This window comes from Odontesthes bonariensis, chromosome 4, assembly GCF_027942865.1.
Source record: "Odontesthes bonariensis isolate fOdoBon6 chromosome 4, fOdoBon6.hap1, whole genome shotgun sequence".
Taxonomy (NCBI): Eukaryota; Metazoa; Chordata; class Actinopteri; order Atheriniformes; family Atherinopsidae; genus Odontesthes; species Odontesthes bonariensis.
The window spans coordinates 6,773,559-6,795,333 of record NC_134509.1 but is presented as its reverse complement, the minus strand read 5'-3'; the positions used below and the strand labels follow the sequence as shown (position 1 = coordinate 6,795,333).

Genomic DNA, 21,775 nt, shown 5'->3' with positions numbered 1-21,775 from the left:
TGTCTTTCATTCCACATGTTCTTAAACAGAGTATCCTACAGTCACCCCTCCCCCCTTTGAATAACCCACAGATCACTTACCTGTGCGCTGGGCTGTCCGGTGCCATCGGTGCACACAAACTGCACAAACTCCTTAAGCGGATCCTGGTGGTGATGGTAGCGTATGGTAGGATGGGTGAAGTATGGGCTGGACTGCTGGATGATAGAGGAGGAAGGGAAGTGCAGGGCTGAGGCTGAGGCACGGGGACTCCCTGAGAGCAAAAAGGTCACAGGAAACAGGAATGGAAAGGGGAGGAGGAAGAGATGTGAGGAGAGGAGACCATAAGTGTAAAAAATACAATGAGGTTCAGTTCATCCTTTCATATTTCTCCTCAAATACAACACAGAGCTGATGGACTTACATAACTGCCTACATAACATTCAGCAACATGCACACCTGTCACAGTATTTAAGACATGCATATGTTTCATTTAGGCACCAAGACAGCTGGCAGGTTACAACCAGGTTGTCATTAAGGTCTATTATGGTGCTAACAAAAAAAGATAGCTGTGACATCCTCTTGTTATTGACTGACTGAAGCTGTTCCTGCTTATAAATGACTGGCATTATCCCTGTCTACTGGGCAACATCTGGTCTCATTCATTTTATAAAACCAGCCCACTAGATTTCACCGAACTTCTGGTGAGCCTGGCATCGATAAACATGCACTCACGGTTTTCACAGCCACATACTCGCAAGTGTGCTACAGTATTTTCTGCCTTCTGCTTCATCTTCATTTCTCTCTCTATCACCCACACATAAATGAGCCGCTTGGGTATGACAAAGCCCCACATACACACTCTAGATTTTTTCACGTTTGTTTTATTGCTTGTCGGTGATGTGTAATCAATCAGGAGCATATTCTTACTGTGTGGTTCTGCCGTGCAGTTTAAAGTTTTAGAGACAATCTCCCCTCTGCTCCCAGCTGACCACAGAACACCTCCCAGAGACATTAGTCAGCCAGCCAGCCAACCGCACACGCACACACACACACACACACACACACGCACACACACACACACACACACACACATATACAGACAACAGGCTGCGCTGTCTGTCTTGTCTGTGGTGATTCTATGGCTTTGGCAATTTGGCTCACCAAACTAAAGAGGCAAGCTGCTAGGTGAGGGGAGCCTGGCGAACAAGCATCTGTGATTATGTCTGTCACCTACTATCTCTCGTGTATATTGTACCCACAAAGTGAGTACTTCCCTGTGTTTTGTGTAACTGGTGCCCTGGGCTGGTTTGTCTCTGTACTTTTGTGTGCAGGTGAATTTTGAGTGTTTCTGAAGCTCTCATGTGTGTGTTTTTAGTTTTTTTTTTTAAAGTATATTAATGTGTGTGTGAGATTGCTGCCACAAAGGCCAACTATGTAAACGAGTTTAACCAGGCAACAGTTATTCTGGCAGCTCTCTGTGCGAGTGTAGAACACCCTCACTATGTAGACCCTACAACAACAGCTAACATCTTCAACTCATCCAGAAGTACGCAGCGAAGCCAAGTTAACTGGTTCTCCCCCATTTAAGTCAACCCCAGTCTCTCTTTTCATACCTCTCTCCTTCCCCCCCATTCCATCATTCCTCCGCCTCTTTAAGGAACCAAGGCCTCGGAGGGACATCTCATTTGGATGGCAGCCATTTTTGCACAGTGAGTCCTCCGCAAGAGTGTAAATTTACACATGCACGCAAGTGTTTATCCTTGTGTATGTGCACAAATGCACTAAGACACAACCTCTGCATGCTGTCTCATGACACCCTATCTATTACATGAAAACCTCCTGGCTCATAGTTCACACACACAATTTGGAGAGTGTCTGAGGCTAGCTGGGGGAACAAAGAAAGCTGAGATAGTCCCTGACACCGTCCACACAAAACAGGAAGGCAGTTCACCCTTAAAATTCAATTAGATGTTTTTGATTCTTGAGAACATCCGACGCTGTTCTGCGCAGATGAGAAACATAGCTTAATTGTGCAAAATCCAGACAAGACCACATGTTCTAACGATACATTGGGGAGCCCTGCAAGTAAAATTCAATACATCTCAACATGCTGGGCAATGAGTCCAAACGACCTTTGCATGGCAGGTCTGGTTTGGCTGTGGACCAATCCAACCCTCTGAGAGACAAATGGAATGAGAGGGAGAGACGGAGAAAGGACTTGTTTCTTTGAAAAGTGAGACCAATCTACAGGGACTTGTTGGCAAACTAGAGATCCTGGAGACGTTGGGAATTCTTTTACTGGAGACAGAGAAACCACATTGGTTATCCTATCAGACCGAAAAGGTCTTAGGAGGACAGCTTGCCCTTCGTGAATCTACTGAAGCAAAAATGTGGAAATACCGAAGATTTTATTCACCACAAGTGTATATCTCTGCAACCATATGGGATCAAATATTGTATTCATCATTTTTTGATTCCTCCTGCTTCTTTTTTTCAGAGAGTATTTGCTCTTTAAAAAAAAGGGAAAAAAAACCTACCAAATGCATCTTTCAAAGAGAAAAATGACAACACAGGTGTGTAAAAAGGACACAGAAATACTCCCTGGTTGACTGTAAACACTTACTGTCTTAACAAGTTCTTGTTGTCTTGTCCTTACCTACATAAGAAATAATGTCTATATTTCCATTTCAGTGTGTCTGATTGCTCCATATGTTGAGCTTCCACATCCAGGCAAGATCATAACATCATGACAAACGCATAAAGCAGTAAGATGTGAGGTAAAATCAGTCACAAAGGCATGGATGCAGCACTGGTCCCATGCAATGATAATATTAATAACACAGGCACAAAGATGGTGGTAAAAATGGATGGATGGAGACAAGCTGAAAGAGAGAGAGAGGAATTTATGCCAAGCCATGATGACAGCAGTAACACTGAGCAGGTGAAACTCTGCAGGCATATTGCCTCTCAGCAGTTGCAACTGTAGGACTGGAAAGTTTTCCTAAGCTTTCTCAGCAAGTACGTAAAGGATTTCCATTTTCAGGCACACGACTGAGGTATTTGGTTTGCTTGTTTGTCTTTGAGGATTTCTGGGCCGTAAATATGGCAATCTGGGATCAAGTTTAACACTCCCTTTCCTTCTCTCTCTTTTTCAGATAATTAAAGGGGTGGGGGTGGAGTTGGATTGGTGGCAGGGCTCTCACCTGGTCTCACTCCTGCCAGCACGGGCAGCGGGTGGTGTGTGAACGCCATGCGGGGGGACCTCGTCTGGGAAGTCAGGGCGTTGAAATCAAACTTCCCCGGCTTCTTAAGTGAACCAGGCGAGGACAGTCCTGACGAAAAAAAATAAAAATAAAATGGGATCAACAAAAAAAAAAAAAAGAAAAAAATGGGGGTAAAAGGGAGGAAAAGAGAGGTGGTTTTAATCAACAAAATGTTGCCCTTTAAAAAAAATCCACTTGATTTTTTCATTGAAGGGGACCTGAATTATCATGATTTTTTTTTTATCAAACTGTTTAATTTTCTCATCGGCTGATGGCAGTGCGTTGTTCCATGTACTTCTTTGGCAGATGGCAACTGTTTGTATCAATGAGTCAATCGGAGGACTCTGCAAATGATCAATCGTACAACATAAAGACGTTCAAAGGACCAAAGTCATGACAGCCAATCAAGGGATGACAATTCATTGTTGTAGGAATGAGAGAAACTGTAGGATTCCCAACTTCCTTCATTATGGGCAGGAGGATATTCAATAACCATAGAGTTTGTCTTCAAAGGAAAAAAAAGGGGGAAAAAAAAAGAGCTAAATCCAAACTGAATATGGTCTTTGTTTTGTTGCCAAAAAACATCTGTAGCTATAATAATCTCCACTGTGCCACTGTATGATTTTCTCTCTCATCTCTTTCTGTTTCTCTCTCTCGCTCTCTTTCAGGTGCCAACTTAAGGGTTTCTCTGTGTGTGAGCATGGCCACCATTCAGCTACAGCCAACTAGTTGTGGTCTGGCTTCAGCGAAGCTCACAAGCTGGCTGCGCGAGAGGACAGCTTCATTCAGAAATAGCACACACTGTACAGTATGGACACGGCAGATGCTGAGTGCGAAAGACAAGCAGACTGACAGAGAGAGGCGACAGAGGGAGAGAGGCGAGAAGAATATGGGAGACATGAAAATATGTGAGGGAGCAAGAGCAAAGCAGAACCTGTGAAAAATGCAGCAGTGTCTTTTTTTTTTCTCCATCATTGCATTGCTCTGACAACATGTATGAAATTGGAATGTCATAAGATGTTAAATATGGTTATTATCTCTTGCGCCCACACACTCACACACATCTGAACGCAGCGTTAAGGCCGCCACATTTAACTGATTTTTTCTTCCCCCCATAAGTTTTGTTCTAATCTTCCTTACAAGTGAATGGTGTGATACTGTTCTCGTCTTAAACTTTTTTTTGGACGGTTGTTTGAAAGTCTATTTCTGTGGCCCCTCCGCATCAAACAAGGCATTGAATACGATTCCTCCTCAGTTCTCCAGCTGGAGACGTGTGAAAGTCTATGGGAGTGTGGGGGCGTGTAAAACCTTCCCTCCCTGTGTGAAAGAGTTAAGTCTCAAGCAGGTGGGAGTGAATTCGTGTGAACCATTTATGTCTTTAGCAGATATATAACCCTCCCCACATCCCTCACCCCCCAACTGTAGCGGGAGTCTGGGGGCGTATTGTACTGTCAGAGAGATTCCAAGCATGAAAACAACCCCAATCCCACTTCTGACACCAGCAGTTAGCAGTGATTGCTATGACACTGTCACACTGGTGGGAGAAAGGTGGAAATAAGAGATGGAAAGGCACTGGAGGGGAAAGCTGGGAAGAACTAAGACTGGAAGAAACTTGGAACAGACGTAACTTTGTATATCAAACCATAATGGTTACAGTGAAATACACGTACAAATCTATTTCTGGAGAATAGAATTAATCTTAAGTATAGAATCAAAAGCCGAAAAACATAGCAGATGAACATTAACATCAGTATCTTTAGGAAGTCATGGCATTATCACAGTCAGTGAGGAAATGTTAAAGACGATATTTCAGGATGTTCCAGACTGCTCAGTGGTCTGATATGGATTGCGTGTGTGCATGTGCATGTGTGCCAAAACTGCACTGTTTCCTTTTCTGGCAAGCCTTAGAATTTCACTGGCAACTAATCAAGCGTTCCCATGATGACCCTTCTGTCTCTTTGCACTAACAGGCCTGCCACCAGATGCGCCTCTGAAGAACACACAGACGCAAACACACAACACACAACACACACGCATAGTTTGGAAAAAGACGGGGAATGGTGTTTTAAGTAAGTAAAGAAAAGTTGGGGAATTCTCTCTCCAGCGATTTAAACCACATATGTCCATTACTGGGAGTCCAGCTGGGTCCCTCTAGGGGCATGTAACACTGAAGTCAAAGCGAGGCCTTCGCTACCACAAGTCTCAGGCTCCTCGTGAAAAAATTTCACAATAATTTGGAGCTAATATGAAATCATGGTTGTTTCGATTGCCTCCTTTAACCTCCCCTACCCCTCCTCGCCCCTGTGGAGCAGCTGTCTCCAGCATCATCATGGATCCCAAGGCTACAGATACAAGGACACACCATCTGGGACCATGCTTCAGCTGTGCATGTGTGTGCGTGTCTGACTGGGCTGTGTGATATTTGTGCAGAAATCTATCATGTGTACATCTGAGTCTGACTTTGTTTATGTGATTTATTTGTACAAATGCATCTTTAACATCTGTGTCTGTGTCAATAAGTGTGAGCGTTAGAAATTATGGGGCAATAAGGGGGTGTCTAAAGCACGGCTGTGGGGTCCCTCAGTTTGTTTGTTTGTGTGCTTGCTTGTTTACACACCCCACCTGAACAGGATTCCCAGAAGAGATTTGCCAGTAGCAGGTGGGATTATTAGGAAAATCAGATTTACACCACAAATCCAAAGACAGAAGGAGACAGAAGGAAGCTCTGATGCATAAAGGTGAGCAGGAGCCTCTGTTGTGGCTCTGATGAGCAGCCACTTAATTACATTTACAGCTAAGTGGAGCAGCCGCTGAGGCTCAAATGAGTGTAGACTGTGGCAAAACCTAACCGAGACTCTTGGCCCCTCTACTTCACACTCTAATCAAGCCTTCTCTCTCTCTCTCACCATTTGAGAACACCAAAGTCTTCCTCTCTTAACTCTATCCCCTCTTGCACTGCCCACTTTTCCCACTTATTTGCTTAATTTCTGGTCCCCCTCTCCACCCTCACTGCTGTGACATGTTTCTCCCTCCCCAGGGCCCTTGCTGTTGTACACATTTTCAATTAGACAGAGGGGAGACAGGGATGGAGAGCTGAGAGGAGAGCTAGGGAGCTGGAGGACGGGTTTTACATCATCTCTGATCCACAGAAGCGTCTTGAAAAGGGATTCGGGGCAGAGAAGGGAGCGAACGACAGAGGGATGGAGGCAGGGTTGAACACCTGCAGGGGTGGGGAGTACGATAAGCATGTGTGTTGCAACGTGTGACCAGGGGGTGGGAGGGCTGTGAGTTGCTGTGTGTGTGTGAGACCCCTATTTACATGTGTGCAGATGTGTACGGATGAGTGTGTGGGCCTGTGTGAATGTGAGTAAGTCACTGTGTGTATATGTGAAAGCCATAATGGGTACAGCAGGTGAACACGGCTGGAGGCAAGGTGACATCAAACAGTTAAAGTACCACAGTTATGAGAGATAAAGCCAGGAATGTGAGGTGAGCTACACGTGGCCTCAAGTTTCACACAGAATAAAGCTTCAACTGGATAATTCTTAACAGTCCTGCCTTTGTACGTCACACAAAATATATTTCCAATCAACAACTAAAGCTTGTAAAAATTGTGAAACTTATGAAAGTGTCATAACTGGCAGACTATCCTTGTCCTTACTACATTATACAACTCAAACACAAGCAATATGTAAATCTGAAATATGTATTTATATAAATATATATATATATATATATATATATATATAGGTATCACAATTACATAAAACACGCACACAGACAGACACACAGAGAGGAACAACTCTGCTTCATAAAGGCTGATGAATAGTAAATAGATGTGAGTGTAATCAATGTTGTTCTAACCATGGTAAGGAAACTGCACGCCATCGTTTTCATGTTTTATCTTCCTCTCCTGCACACTCGCCAAATGGTGCTGCACTGAAAGTGAAGAAGGGTATTGTTAACAATGAGATAGGGGAAGAGTGAGAGACATAGAGAGAGAGAGAGAGAGAGTAGGAGGGAAGGGGAGCGAGTTAGGAGTGAGAATCTGTGTATGATCAAGGGAGTGAATGATTGATCATGTGTACAACATCAGATTAACTTTATGCATGATTATGGCTTAAAGGTGAGGATGAGGAAATCTGAACCCTTGAAATGAAGCAATTGGGTGGTGCGGGTGAGTGGGTGGTGCGGGTGGGTGGGTGGGGGGGTTCTTGGAGTTACCGATGGTAGGATGGATGAGGTAAGATCACAGAGGAGGGAGAATAAACTGGGTAAAGTCTACAGGCTCTAATTCACTGAGCAATGAAGGAAGAAACTGCTGTTTCAAGTCTACGTGCTTGGGAATATGGCAGGTCATTCCACATCTGGACAGCTTAAGTGTTTTGGCTTCCTATAGCTTGATAATGTTACCAGTTAACCCAAATCAATCAAGTTCATCTTAATAATTAACCAACCTAAGCATGGTGATCGTGTTGCTGTTTGTGTAAGCTGAATGATTATTGTGTCACAGGGTCTTTAGAGAGGTGATTAGTAGGTGAGTGGGAGGTTTCGTGGGGTACTCAGGGCTGTGTGCATCACCAAAGGGAAGGCAGTTGACTGAGTGGGGGAGTGTGGATGGGTGGGGGTCAGACAAGAGGGTGCAAAGGTTTAATGATGCTTGCGTAGCAGGTGACAGGTGTGGGTTGGGATGGGACAATACCTGGATCCATGTCACTGGGCCACGCACTGGACTGGGAAGAGCTGGGAGCAGGCGAACGTCCAGGATAGAAAACATCATCTGTGGGGCTCTCCAGCTCACTGTCGTCTAAGGACTTCCTCTTGTTGGAGCTGAGAGCACGGGAGGATATTTGGTGGGGAGACGTAAGGCAGAAAGAGAAGGGCAGATGAGTTATGACGTTCTTGAAAATATATCTCAGCAAGAAATGTACGGCTCAGGAACACCTCACTTAAACTAAAAAGGCGATCAAATACACAAGCTTCAACTTTTGCACATTAGAAAAATCAATATTACTTCTGAAATTTTACAGCTGAACAGACAAAGCACAAGAAGTGTGAAAACAATCAATGTAAAAAGGAGGAAAGAGAAAAGTTAGACAGCTGAGACAGCCACACATTAAGACTGTGTGTGCATGTGTCTGTGTTCTTCTACGCATGTTTCTCATTCATTTGGATCTTTTAAGTGTTTGTCACTACCTCCGTGGAAGGTTTGCGTACAACTCCACCTCAGACCTAAAGTGACAGCAGATGACAAGAAGAGGTAAGAAGACAGAAAGAGGAAGACAAAAGAAAAAAGCAGAGAGAGCCATCACACATTCATAAAGAAGAAAGCAGCTAACAAAAACACATACAGTATATATATATATATGCATCTACGTAAGAAGTTTAAAGACTGGGAACAGCCTTTTTTCCAGGAAAACAAGGGCAAATGATAATAGATTCTTTTTCCCTTTAGAGAAGTTTGCTGTAGACATTTTGCAGCTAACTGCATCATTATTTACTGCTGAAAAAAAGCTTGACAAGGCTGTATTACTGCTGCCAGGACGGACCACTGAGAACAGTGAGCATTTTGTGGGGAGGTCTATTTGATTAGGCAGTAGAAGATGTTATCAGGGCGTATTGATTGCTGAGGGATGTTTTTTGTAATTTGAGGGTGGAAATCTCAGACAGCTCGGGACTCCTAGATATAATAAAAACTATAAAATCAAATTCATTTGAATGGACTAAACAAGACAAGAACTGTAAGAGGAGCTAAAAAAATCTATTAATTACAGGAGTTATCACCACTTTTTTCAGCCATGTTTTATTTTGAAGTCAGAGCTGGTGAGGTTTCCTCTGATTTTCCTCGTTGAATGATCTGATTTCAGGGGAACTAAGAAATTCAGACCCATCTGTGTTAAAATGGAACGCACCATAAGCGCAGGTCAGGAATGTGTGGAGGGCTCTCGCAGAGCCTACTCTTGGTGAAGGTGAAAACAACACAAATGTGCTGGTGTGGAGATTAGCCCAGGTCCAAGGATATCAGATATGAAAATGCTGTACTCCGTATTACTCTGTATTCAGTGTGTCTGAAGTGGAAATAAAGACTCGACTGATGCCAGCTTAAAGCTGTGGCCTCCTCACCGCTGCAGTTAGTCCGGACACTAAATGCAGATTATCAACTGCAAGCCAAAGATAACACCTATTATGGATTAAATCCATTATGTTTTCAGCATAATCATATCATAACTAGAACTAGCTGTAGGTTCAAGTAACTATAAGTCATGTTTGCCAACTTTGGTGTTCAAGAACATTATTCTTTTCAGTTCTAAACTTAACGATCACTCTCACACTCTTCTGTTCGTAGACCGCTTTGATATGCATTGAAAAGAATAGGCTGTCTTTGTGTTAATACATTTGCCCCTTGTTTGTCACCTGCAGAACCGGTATCTCCCTCTGGCACTTTTTTTCCTGGTTGCACCCTAATGCTAATATGTTCTGCTTAGTAAGTGTGGTCCTTCTAATATCAAATATTACTCCTAGCGCAAAAAGTGAGATCCACATACTTTACCTGCCAGTTTTTTTCCCTTGGTGACCAAGGCAGAACTGATAAATTCACAAGGTTGTTTCGCTCACTAGACATTTTACTCTCGGTAACAGCTGTGTCTCTGTAATGTGTAACACACACCGCTGTACACCCTATACCATTGATGTCTGTGTGGAAACAATGGCAGGATTGTTTACCTGGTGGAGGGAGGGGAGGTGAGAGAGCGCCTTCCCAAAGCCACCTGGTTAATGTTGTAGTAGCTGGGACTGCTGTCCAGGTCGGCCAGTGAGAAGTTAGGCCCTGATGCTGTGGCTACAGGGGCTGAGAGAGGCAGAGGGAAAAGAAAGAGGGAGAGAAAAGTAAGACAAAGGAGGTATGGAAAATTCCAAATATGAACTGAGAGGATGCCGAATGTATATCCCAGAAACATTCAATTTCCAGATGAAAAGAGAGCCGATATATGTCTTTATAATATATTCATTCAAAAAGCTACAATCGGGATATATATATACCAAAAACTACAAAAATACTACAATTTTACTAAATCTGTCATTTAAACCCAACTTTTCCCTTTCTTTTTAAAATCCACTTACTCTGCGAGACTCTGACCAGCTCCGCCACATTCCACACCCCTGAGGTGACGAAGCAGTCCTGGAAACTCAGGTGCCCTGTGTAGAAAATGGAGTTGATCAGGACTTCAAATGATAAACGAAAGAAAAAGAAAGAACAACAGAGACGTCAGAAATTTGTGGTGTTCTTTTTAACTGCCTTTGAGAAGGCCACCATCTGGAACTCTGTTTATGGATCGACATCTGTGAGAGTGCGTTTGTTTATTGGATCCATAACTGGAATATGTCAAAACTGATAAGCGTGATGGAAACAATCCTAATATGCTGATTTGAGAGTTTGGACAAGGACGTGTGTGCATGAGTGTGCATGTGTGTGCGTGTACCTACCATTGGGTGGTGGTTTGATGTCTGTGTCTCCCTGTTGGCTGGAGCTGTCTGATTGTCCAGATTCTACATGGGAAGGAGAGAACAGACAAAGAGGAAAAGTTAAGATCTGGTTTGCATTCTACAGAAACAAATGAAAAACATTCCGATAAATATACAATGCCTCTATGAATCATAATTATGTGCTCACAATGCCAAGGCTGTGATATTTGAGGTGTGAGAGGGAAGAGCAACTTGCGATCTGTGCTGGGGTATTGTACACGTCTTGTGAATGTATGTCTTTGTGAATTCACACGTTTTTGTGACAGTCTCGTATCTAAGAATGTTGTCTCCTGCCTGGCTCGTCCCGGCACAATCAAGGTGCAATGATTTACAGTGCGCTGTTATGACATTTAGTATCTAACCACGCAATCATATCCCTCACCCTAATCCTATTTAATATTTTCTTGCCACGAGGGATTTAGTCTGCATAAACACAACACCTCACACACAACATGCACAGACAAACATGTGCGCTCTCTCTCAATCTGTTTCTCCGAGGATTTTCGTTTCATACTGTAATACGTGTTGTAATCCTGGCATTAGCACATCCTCGCACACACAGATCAAGTGAAAAGGCTGACCACGGCAGCATGGTTGTGCCGAAGGAGCAAAGCTATTCCTCTTGGGTTATAAGTATTACAGAGAAAAACTTGAAAAATTTGCACGACTGTTATGACTGATCTATGAAAGGACCTGGGCTTTTGTCACAAAGTAGACACAAACATGTCAAATCTTGGCAATACAGGTGTACAATTAGGGCACAACGGGCTGAATGAGGAGGTTGCAGAATGAGGTTTTGCTGCATCCAGAGTCCAGAAAATAGTTGGCTTATGCTGACGAGGGTGCATTTGGATAAATATCACGTGTCTATAGATCTATTTAAGAATATGTAGCACGGGATGGGGAGCTGTATACACTCCCTCGCTCTTCTTGTCAACAACAATAAGTTGGTGAATGAGCCTGATCTCCATTTCCTGGAGTGGCGAGGTGTGGGAGACTAATGCTATTGGCTGTCAATTGAGGCCATGCTAGCTGTAGCTAGCTAGCAAGCTAGCCAGGAGAGGTGTTTATCTGCAGGCTGTAGGTGATGACAGAGCACACAGATTCCTGCCAGCAGCACTTGCCTTGCAGCCACACTAAGCCACAGATTACTGAGCAGAAACAATAACAGACCTGTCTCGCTGCCTACGACGCACTGCTTATCCACAGAGAGAGCGGCGAGACAGACAACAGCAAGAATGAAGGAAGGAAAGAGCTCAGAAATGAAAAAGAACTTCTCTTGCCGAATCTCTCGCTTCTCTGTGTCTCTCACTGACTGGGTGTAATTCTGGCAGCCATCTTAGAGCTTGGCAGCCATCTTAGCATTGGCGGTAGTGCCACATTCCAGCTAACTGACAGCACTCGCTCCAAACATACGTGGCTTTGGCCCCCGCCGCACACGCACTCAGACACATTCAAACACACACTCATACGTGGAGAAACACTGAGGTACAGATTCAGAGTAAACATATATGATGGCCAATGAAAGCTGTTAAGAAAACAACCTGACTCACTTCACTGGACTTTTTACCATCATGTAGTATTTCACCAGGGGACATTACTGTAAACACTATATTTCTCACATCACACATGCTCCAGTAAAATATGCAGCATCCTTTCTGTACCTACAGTGTGCTTGAGAGATATCTCATAACCTCTTGTGTAAGTTGCAAAGCATGACTTGCTGCTACGAAGCTTCAGGAGAACGTAATATCGCAGAGACAGTAGCAGAACTGCTGCTTCAGGAAAAATGGAGTGAGGATTTTATTCTTCTGCAGGGCTCCAGATGAACTTTTATACATGAAGAACACAAATAAGGACTTGTTTTCTTTTTGGGAAGGAGGAAAGGTTCTTAATGTGTTCATAAATCTATTTTCATTGTACCAGTAGTTGTTTACTATGGAACTTTTTGTACACACCTTTGATCGGTCCCTATTTTGCTGCTGGCACCTGCTAAATTTTGCTACTAAAATCTGCCAAATTTCACAAACCTAATACGTTTAGACTTTCTTACGATACTGAACCATGTCATCGAATATCATGCCATTGACAACGTTTGACTCGTATCCCATCTCAATTTGCCTGGAGAATTCTGAGCTTCCTAAATAATCCACTGTTCGCCTGTCAGGACCTCGACATATTCTACTGCGGCAAAGGTGTGAAAGCTGAAGTTCATGACACACGAGACTGTCAAACAGATAAAAGCAGGTCGTGACAGGTCTAGACCAGGGGTCCCCAACCTTTTCAGCACCAAGGACCGGTTTGGTTCTGCAATTTGTTCCCGCGGCCCGGTCGGGGGGGGGGGGGGGGGGAGATACTTTTTTTTTTTTTTTTTGTACTTTACGTTCAACAGACATTACATTTAGCAGATGCTTTTACAAATTAGGATATGATGACAGACAGACAGTCATCATTGAAAAAAATAAACGTGCACAATCGGCCTCCTATAATGCAATCTATGCAGTTTCCAAGTATAGAATCTAGCGAGTGAAATGAAAGAATTCCCGATTTCCATGTCTTTTTAAAAAAAAAAAAAAAAAAAAAAATCCCCCCCCCCCCCCCCCCCCCCCCCACAAATCTCACGGCCCGGTTTGGAATGTCTCGCGGACCGGTACCGGTCCGCGACCCGGTGGTTGGGGACCCCTGGTCTAGACGACACAGATTTTCAAACTACGAGACAGAAAGATACCGTGATACCCATGATCTTTTCTTTTGTTCTTCTTGTTTTTTCATTTTTTTTCAGAGAAAAAGTTGAAGTAATATGCACCTTTTACTGTAAAGTAAGAAAACCTAGTTGGACACCGAAGCTTTAAAAAAATGTGACGCTGGTGTCCGTCAGCTCAGGCACTTCAACCAACTAACAATGTGCTTACAACATGTCACTGCATCACTCGCTGGAAGTCTGTGCCACTGTTGAGTTCAGCAGTGCATCATGCAGCTATGGAGAAGTGAGGAGGACAGGGTGAGAGGGAGGTAAGACAGAGGTCTGGTTGCTGGTTATCACTGCTCTGCAAGCTGCAGGCTACAACAGCAGTCACAAGCCCCCATTCCTCCCCCCGCCTAGCCTCCCAACCACACATCCAGCCCCTTATCTTCTTACAGCAGCCCCCTAAAGCACTCCCTTCAGCGACCCCAATCAGAGTCCTGCAGCCCCCCCCACCCCCCTCAGACGCCCCGCTGCGTCCACCACCAGCATTTCCATTTCTAACCTCAAATCTTTCAGCCAACTCTGCGGCCCCTTCAAACCAGTGAATTAAAGAAAAAACCAAAACAACGCACACAGATAAATCCAAAGCGTGACCTGGTGATGTACACAAGAAACAAGCTGTGCTCGTTTTTTTGATAGTCATTCATGAGCTCTGTATCAACATTTGAACAATAAGTGGCTGAGTGCAGTCTTGCACAAGAAAAACAACTGACATTTAGTTGTGGTGCTTTCAAAAGCTAATGGTTTCAGGCAGGGGTAGAGAGTATGTATTTAGGGGCATTTGGGGATTATATATTATATTATTATAACTATACATCTACAAATTTAATACTGAAATCAGACAATATTGTCAACCCATGACACAATCAGTGTGCCATCATCTCCACTTATAATGGAAGGGGAAGGGCATTAAGTTTCCCAGACAAGTCATCACAGATATAAGAAAATTAGCTTTCGAAATCACGCTAAAATCGCATATTTTCTACCATAAAATCACGTGATGAGTTTGTTTTAAACTAAAAATGAATCGCAGCAAAACCTGTATGACAGCAGACGAAGACCTACTTCTCCCAGCTTCTTTGTTTCGGCTGTTTGGGGCGCATCAGGGTGTCACTGAGTTTACACGCCAGTCAAAATGAACCACACATACTATAACAAATGAACCAGAGTTTGTTTTACATAAATCAAAAACCTGAGCTGAGGAACCCGACAGAAAACGTACTAATGTTAATGTAATGACTATATTCATAGTGGCATACAATGTAAATTCACTTGACTTTAGTCCCGCCCATAGCACTGATTGGCTAATTGTAGGTTCGCTGATTGGATTGTTTTTTCTGCATTAAGAAACCGTTCTTTCATTTTCCAATGCCAGAATCGTCAGCCTACTCCATGGAGTGTCTGGAACCAGGAAAGTAAAAATTTAGTGGACTATAACACATTCTACAACCCTATTCCATTATACACATTACTTAGATTATTGTGTTTTTTTTAATGAGTTTGCCTTTGCGATGGACAACGCATGGTGAACTAGAATCAGCCTTCTTGTGCCAATCAGCAAAAATAGTCTGTAACTTCCTTTTCCTGACCTGATAAAGAATAAGTGGGCCTTATTTTTCATTTATAGTCATTACTGAAAAGTTAATGAAGACATGCCACAATGATTACGCATGCGTTAAACGACTGGTAACGTAAATGTGCAGAGGGATGAACACGATGATTAAGGCGAGCCAGAGAAATAACTAAACCTTGTGTTGCTAGACGTGCCGAGTTATTTCTATCTGCAGCAGCATGAAAGCAGTTTAGTGAGCAACACAACCCCTGCTTGAAATTAACTTTTAGACTCAACGGCACAGGGGGGGATAGCACTATATTTCATTCTAAATTTCAAAATAATGAATCTCCTTTGGGTCACATACACATTTGTTTCAGTACAAGTGTGAAAATGAAGTACTAACTTGAATACAGCCTTAAAGAAGAGACTGGATCAAAATTCAAAGCAAATTTTTACAAGTGACTGATCTATGCTTATGTCTTGAATAAAACTTTCTCAATAAATGCACTAATAGGACATACCCCAGAGCAAATGTCATGGCTTTGCATTTCTCTCGGGGTGTTTATTGTTTTAACTAACTTAACTCTCCTCATCAGTCTCTTCACTTTCTCCTTTCCTCACCGTCATTAAGGTCCCACAGCTACGCTGGCTCTGATTGGTGCATGGTTTGAGTTACGGTAATTGGGTTGATGTGACCTTTAGAGTAAGGATGACGGCTTTCAACTACAACTAAGTAGTTATAACAACTCATTGCAATTCAAAAGCACAAAAAAGCTTTTTGTTCAATTTCTCCCTTTATGTCACTTGAAAAATCTTGCTTTTGAGTGAGAGCACTCAGCGGTGAAAATAAGGCAAATGAACGTGAAGGGGGGCAATTCAATAAATGGTCAGAGAGAAAAACACAGACTAATTTCATGAGGGTGAGGAGTAAGAACCACCTCCAGTGCGATAACTAAATGGAAATAACTTCTGTAAGATTTGTTAGACCAAACCAGCTGATAATATATGTTGATATTGGTCCTTTGAATTTGAGATGTGTCAACAAACATGAAAATGTGTATGATTTCACTGCTTTACAGGTTAAAATGCTGACATTTAAAAGCTTTTTGGAGTGAGTATATGTTTGGTGCCTGCTTTCTATTACTGTAATGGCTTTTTGTGAATATAGCTTAATGATGGCGGCTGTCATGGGTTGCTGATTGCAGAATTTCTCCACAGGCTCCAGGGCAAATCCCACGACCTCACCACAATCAACATAACCCCACTCATCATGGCCCTGACATACAGTTCTGTGCCCCGCACCGCCTTCTCGCAATCCATCTATCAGTTCAGCTCTATTTTTTATTTTTTTATTCGCAACTCAACTCTTTCTTCTGTAATCTCCAGTATCAGATAACTGATGTACCAGTGGGGTAAACAGTGGTGGGACGGTTTGCACTGTCGCCTCACATCACGTCGCCTCGATCAAAGCATCCAAACCATGAACCAACTATTCCAACTAACCCATCGTCCATCGATCAATTGTGGATTAGGCTTCAGCTAAGTGACCTGTTGGATTGTGTTGCTGACCAACAGGTGTTAGGAGTAACACAGAGTTGCTCGTCTTACAAGCAAAGAGCAAAGCAGCAGAGGTTCAAAAACAAACCCCCCACAAAAAAAGAAAGAAGCCCTCAGTTCAGACTGAAAACGCACCAATCAATCCTTCCAAGTGTAGAATGCACTGGTGATTGCAAACATGGGGTAAAACCAGAATAAAAGACAAGGTCAAATCTGTCTGACAGATTCATAAACTGTGGTTATTTCTGAGTCTGTGCAGTACAGCCACACACTCTACCAACATAAACATACAGCCCAACAAGTCAGTTAATGCGCTCTGCCGCCACATCAGAGCAGTGTGCGTCCATGTGTTTGAGCATGCATGTGTGCAACACCACAATGTGTTGATTCCCCTCCTTGTTGGAACAAATGTCAACTCTACTACTCCCCCTCCCTGTCCTCCTCCCACTCTCCTCTCCTCTCCTCCCCAAAACACAGGATAACGTGGTACAGCCTCCCAATTGGGTTTCGCTTAAGAGGTTTATCGGTATGTTGCTAAACATTCTGACCTTTTTTTAATCCTTAATGCGCTTAAAATGTTCCAAACCCTCCTAATCCCCACAGCTATCCCACACAGATGTGCACTCAGCTCTTTTATTGGACGTTATTTAATTTTTTCCACCCCTTTTATTTATATATTTATAAACAACTATACATTTCAGTTCTATTTTTTAACTATTTTTGTGTCATATGAGGGTATTTTTTTCCGTCTTCAGTCTTCATCATTGCTTATGTGTATATATTTATGTGTGTGCAGCAATGCTTTTGACCTAAAAGCATAAATCCATACATAAAAAAGTGAATTTGACCTTAAGAATATTTACTAGAATAAAAAACGTCTACGCTACTACAAAGCCATAAGAGGCAGCAAGTAAGAGGAAATAGAATTATACTACTTATAATACATTTAGTCTTACAGGCCACTTAGCCATGTGTACACACACATATATATATATACATATATATATATATATATATATATGTATATATAAATATTTATACACATATATATATTTGTATATATGAATGTGTGTGTGTGTAGATGAACATGTGTGTCTGTGTGTATTTGTGTTTGCGTCCCTGTTTCAAACTGCCACTGTGCCAGGCAGGCAGGCTGTGTGGCGAGGTGGCAGAGTAGGGCTCTGCGTGTGTGTATGTGTGTGTGTGCATGTGTGTGCATGTATATTTTTCTGTGAGCCTTTGTGTGTGTGTGTGTGTGTGTGTGTGTGTGTGTGTGGATGTGTGTGGAGCAGGTGTGCCTGGCTGCCCTGCACAGCTTGCTGCCCATCTGTGCTCCCGTCTGTGTGCCGCCTGCGCCCACGCGCTGCCAACAGCCCCGCACTACGGCAAGAAGACCCAGGAGAGACGGATGCTGAGAGACTAGGGGAGGGATGGAAAGAACGACATAGATGGAGGGGAGGAGGACAGAGGAGGGGGGGGGGTGCGGAGGGAGGAGGTTTCATGGCAATATGGAGGATGGGAAAATGAAGTGAAAGAAAGCTTCAGAGAAACGGGGAGCAGGTTAAGGGCTGGAGAGCTTGCGTGAACTCGCTGGAAAAGGGTGGAGCTGGTGATAGAGTGAAGGTTTCAGGCGATATCTGACCGGCTGGATGCCCAAGCTTAACCACATCCTTATTTATTCTCCCCAGTCCTGCCTCCCTCTCTCCAACCTCTATGAGTAGTTACTGTACCATACAGTACTCTCTAATCTCAGTCACTGAGTTGGGATCGGCTGTTTAGACCTCCTAAAAATGGGTCCCAACTGTTTCCTGACACATTATTTTATTTGTAAAGTCGCCTGTGTATTTCCTGGTTGCTAAAATGTAAGTTGTACTAAGTGTTAGGCTGTAGGCTCAGTACTCAGGAGACAGTATCTAGTACAAAGCTGGGCAGATTGTAATGAATTAGCCTAACCAATGTCGTATAAAATTAAATGGGAGAAATCATGAGCATATCAAGGTATATCAGTCCTTTGTGGATTGTATATTATTAAAATGTAAAATAAAAGATATTAAACAGTCAAATTTCTCCATGACCTTTTGTTAGTTAGGAATTTATATAGTCCATTATTAGTGTGATTTTTACTAACTTGATAAAAATTTGTTGCTTCTTTTATTTCTGATTGACCTCATTGCCATCTATCCTTTCAGTCCAAGATGTCTGCCTACATGGCATCAGTGTCTGAGTTGTGCATAAAAACCCGGATTGATACTTCACCGCCATCATTACATCAGTTTCCAGTTTCCTGCTGCCTCAAAAAGCAAATTCATAAAGGCATCAAACATTTTTCAGCCATACAGCCACCCATTACCAATTTACCGTATTGAGCTGCGAATGAGTCATGGATTTAGCATCCACACGCATGCCACGGCTTATTTCCTTAAAGCAGAGCATTTGAAACAATGTTTTGTACTAAGCTTGCCATTGCCAGTGCTGGAAACTTATGAGCCTGTTACCCCCAGTAAGCAAAAAAGACTGCAGATTAAGTAAATAATAAGACAATAATAAGACAAAGAATTATCTTTGCCTGAGTAAAATGAAAAGTTTTAGGTCGGAAATGATAACATCATTACTACAAGTGACAAGATAACTGAGTGGTGCGATGATGACACGATGCTGGAGAAGGTTAAACAACTGACGGGGCGTTTGAGTGCGTTTTTAGTAAGTTTACAGTAATCTAAATGAGAAACCATCCACATTCATGCAATTATGTTAAAAATGTTTCATTTCACCATCTAACTGTATACAAGCAAGTAATGTGGGAAGATTCTAAGATGTCAAGAAACTTAAGAGTCTCCAAAGGGAGAAAAGAAAATCATTTGGGAATGAGAAAACTCTCTGAGGACTTTATTTGGTTAAGGTGTCTCAGAAGCCTCCAATAATACTCTGAATGCTTATTAATGCGTATCGTTGAGTCTAAATGGGGGCTGAGTGCTTCAGAGTCATGCTGACAACACTTGCTTTTGGACAGCCGCTCCAAGTCCTGAAGGACCGCTAGGGTTCAAGGAGCGAGAAAAACACTTTATTACACGCTAAAGCATGCAGAGCCTCTCTCTCTCTCTCTCTCTCTCTCTCTCTCTCTCTCTGTCTCTCTCTCTCTTTCTCTGTCTCTCTCTCTCTCTCTCTGTCTCTCTCTCTCTCTCTCTCTGTGTCTCTCTCTCTCTCTCTCTCTGTCTCTAAGACACACACAAGCAAAAGACACAAATGTACTCCAGTTGACACATGTTGGGGACAAAAAGCACAGAAGGCTCTGATATGAAGAGTTGGTACTTTATCTGATTAACTGTGACTCTATACAATTTCTTTGTGAATGTAATCATATCAATGTGAATATATTCATTCATTACTCATACATTTGTGTTAACTTTGCATCAGTTATGCGGATTTTGCTTTCCTATACGTCTGAGCTGCTTCATTAGCAGCTCTTTCAGCATACTGCATTTGTGTGTGTGTGTACGTGTGTGTGTGGCGGAGGTCGGGGGCCCTCAGCACGGTTCATGACCCAGCCTAACAGAGTGTGAATGTCCTCCTGCCGAGCTGATACTGATATAACTGTCCTGTAAATGGTGTTGACACCGGCATTATTATCCTGTCACCCTCCATCTCTACTCAGCTTAAAGGAGTCAATTGGGGCGGGGGGCCGAGGCGTATCAAGGGCCAGTGTCTTTGCAAAGCCCTGATCCAGACCAAATAAATACAGCTGCACAAAGGCCGGAAAGGGAAAGAGAAGGGGAACACAGGGGAGGGAGGAGGAAAAAGGCGGCTCACTTTCTCTCGCTGCTACCTACACAGCTCTCACATGATACAAACATCAGAGATACACACACATCCTGATGTATGTGTGATGGATGCAGTAGGCTTTTATCACCACCAGGTGGCATTTTCCTGGCACATTTAGACCACGCTGAAATGCAAATAAAGCAACAAGGCCTTGGGCCAGGCGTCTCATCGAACTCAGACTTCACTTTCTAGACTGTGGAGAGAAGCAGGCCAGGAATGGAGAAAAAGGGAGACAAAGACATGAAAAGGGAGAGAAATGTGACGTGAATAGATTCAAAGTGAAATATGGAGCCATGAATGTTATTGAAATGTGAGTGGGAGCTTATCCCGTCTGCATTTTGCCCTCAGATAGTGAGACCCTTAAACAGTGTAGTGTTCAAAGAAAAGGGCTTCGATTCAAAACACCTTGCACTCTTGGAAATAAAAGGCGGATGCTGTTCAGCAACGAGATGGTTAAAGAGGTTGTAAATCTACCAGTGTGCAGTGGAATTTGCAGTAGAAAACAATTAATGAATCAACGACCGACTGATGAAAAAGGTGAGACTGAAATGTTACAAAAAACTACAGTATTAAGCTGAGTGAAAAACTGAGGAGTGAGGAAAGGCTTGTGTTGAGACTTGGATTTCTCCTCCCCCAGTGCCTTTTCCTGCTGGCCGATATACACACTGTAGGTCTTTGTGCTGAAGCTGTTACACACACTTCCTGTCTGGCCAGCAGAGGGGTACTTTAAGGTAAGCCTCAACCATGTTCTTTCGCTGGAACTGTCTCTCTTTTCACATTATGCCTCATGTTTATCTTGAGCCAGATTAATATATCTGGTTCCTTTTCACCATTTAAATCCCTTCTTAAGGAATTGCGACCAATGTAGCCCTTTTTCCCACTGTGATTGTTTTATGTTATTTCTAGGGGCCTTTTAACACTGTTACTCTTTTCCTCACTTTTATCTCCCAAACTCTTTGCAATCCTTTCAAGATACATAAAAAAAAGCAAATTACACTGATAGAAGGCTGGTGCACCAGCACAGCCAAGGACACATTGATAAGGGTATGAAAACATCCTCAGCACATGCACACACAGCCACGAAGTGATACTAAGCAAGGTTGCCAACTCCTCCAAAAAGCACCACTGAGATAACAGTGATAACAAACATTCTTCCAGCAGCCAATTATTTTTCTCCTGAGGAACACTTCAATGAAAATCCAGAGCAAATGTGCCGTTTTATGAACACAACAATGCGTCAATAAGTCAGTTGGTGAAGGCGCTGCATCGGAGAGCAAGAAACCCAATTACGGAAGAACACTTAAGTTATTTGCCCCCGAGAAAAGGACTGATGAA

The 21,775-nt window shown here is 42.9% G+C and overlaps 1 protein-coding gene across 12 annotated transcripts in view; it reads right to left on the bottom strand.

The window, feature by feature from the left end:
• Positions 1-21,775, bottom strand: part of nfixa (nuclear factor I/Xa) — a 113,144-nt gene that overhangs the window by 13,089 nt on the left and 78,280 nt on the right. For 6 of the 12 annotated variants that reach the window (XM_075462663.1, XM_075462673.1, XM_075462671.1 and 3 more), the window contains 8 exons: positions 10,725-10,787; positions 10,362-10,436; positions 9,966-10,089; positions 8,439-8,474; positions 7,945-8,072; positions 7,107-7,181; positions 3,183-3,311; positions 81-250 (listed from right to left, as the gene is read on the bottom strand). In XM_075462663.1, coding sequence (XP_075318778.1) covers positions 81-250; positions 3,183-3,311; positions 7,107-7,181; positions 7,945-8,072; positions 8,439-8,474; positions 9,966-10,089; positions 10,362-10,436; positions 10,725-10,787 — 800 coding nt within the window. The remainder of the gene's footprint in view (positions 1-80; positions 251-3,182; positions 3,312-7,106; positions 7,182-7,944; positions 8,073-8,438; positions 8,475-9,965; positions 10,090-10,361; positions 10,437-10,724; positions 10,788-21,775) is intronic. The other 6 variants (XM_075462669.1, XM_075462674.1, XM_075462667.1 and 3 more) reach the window with 5 other exon arrangements.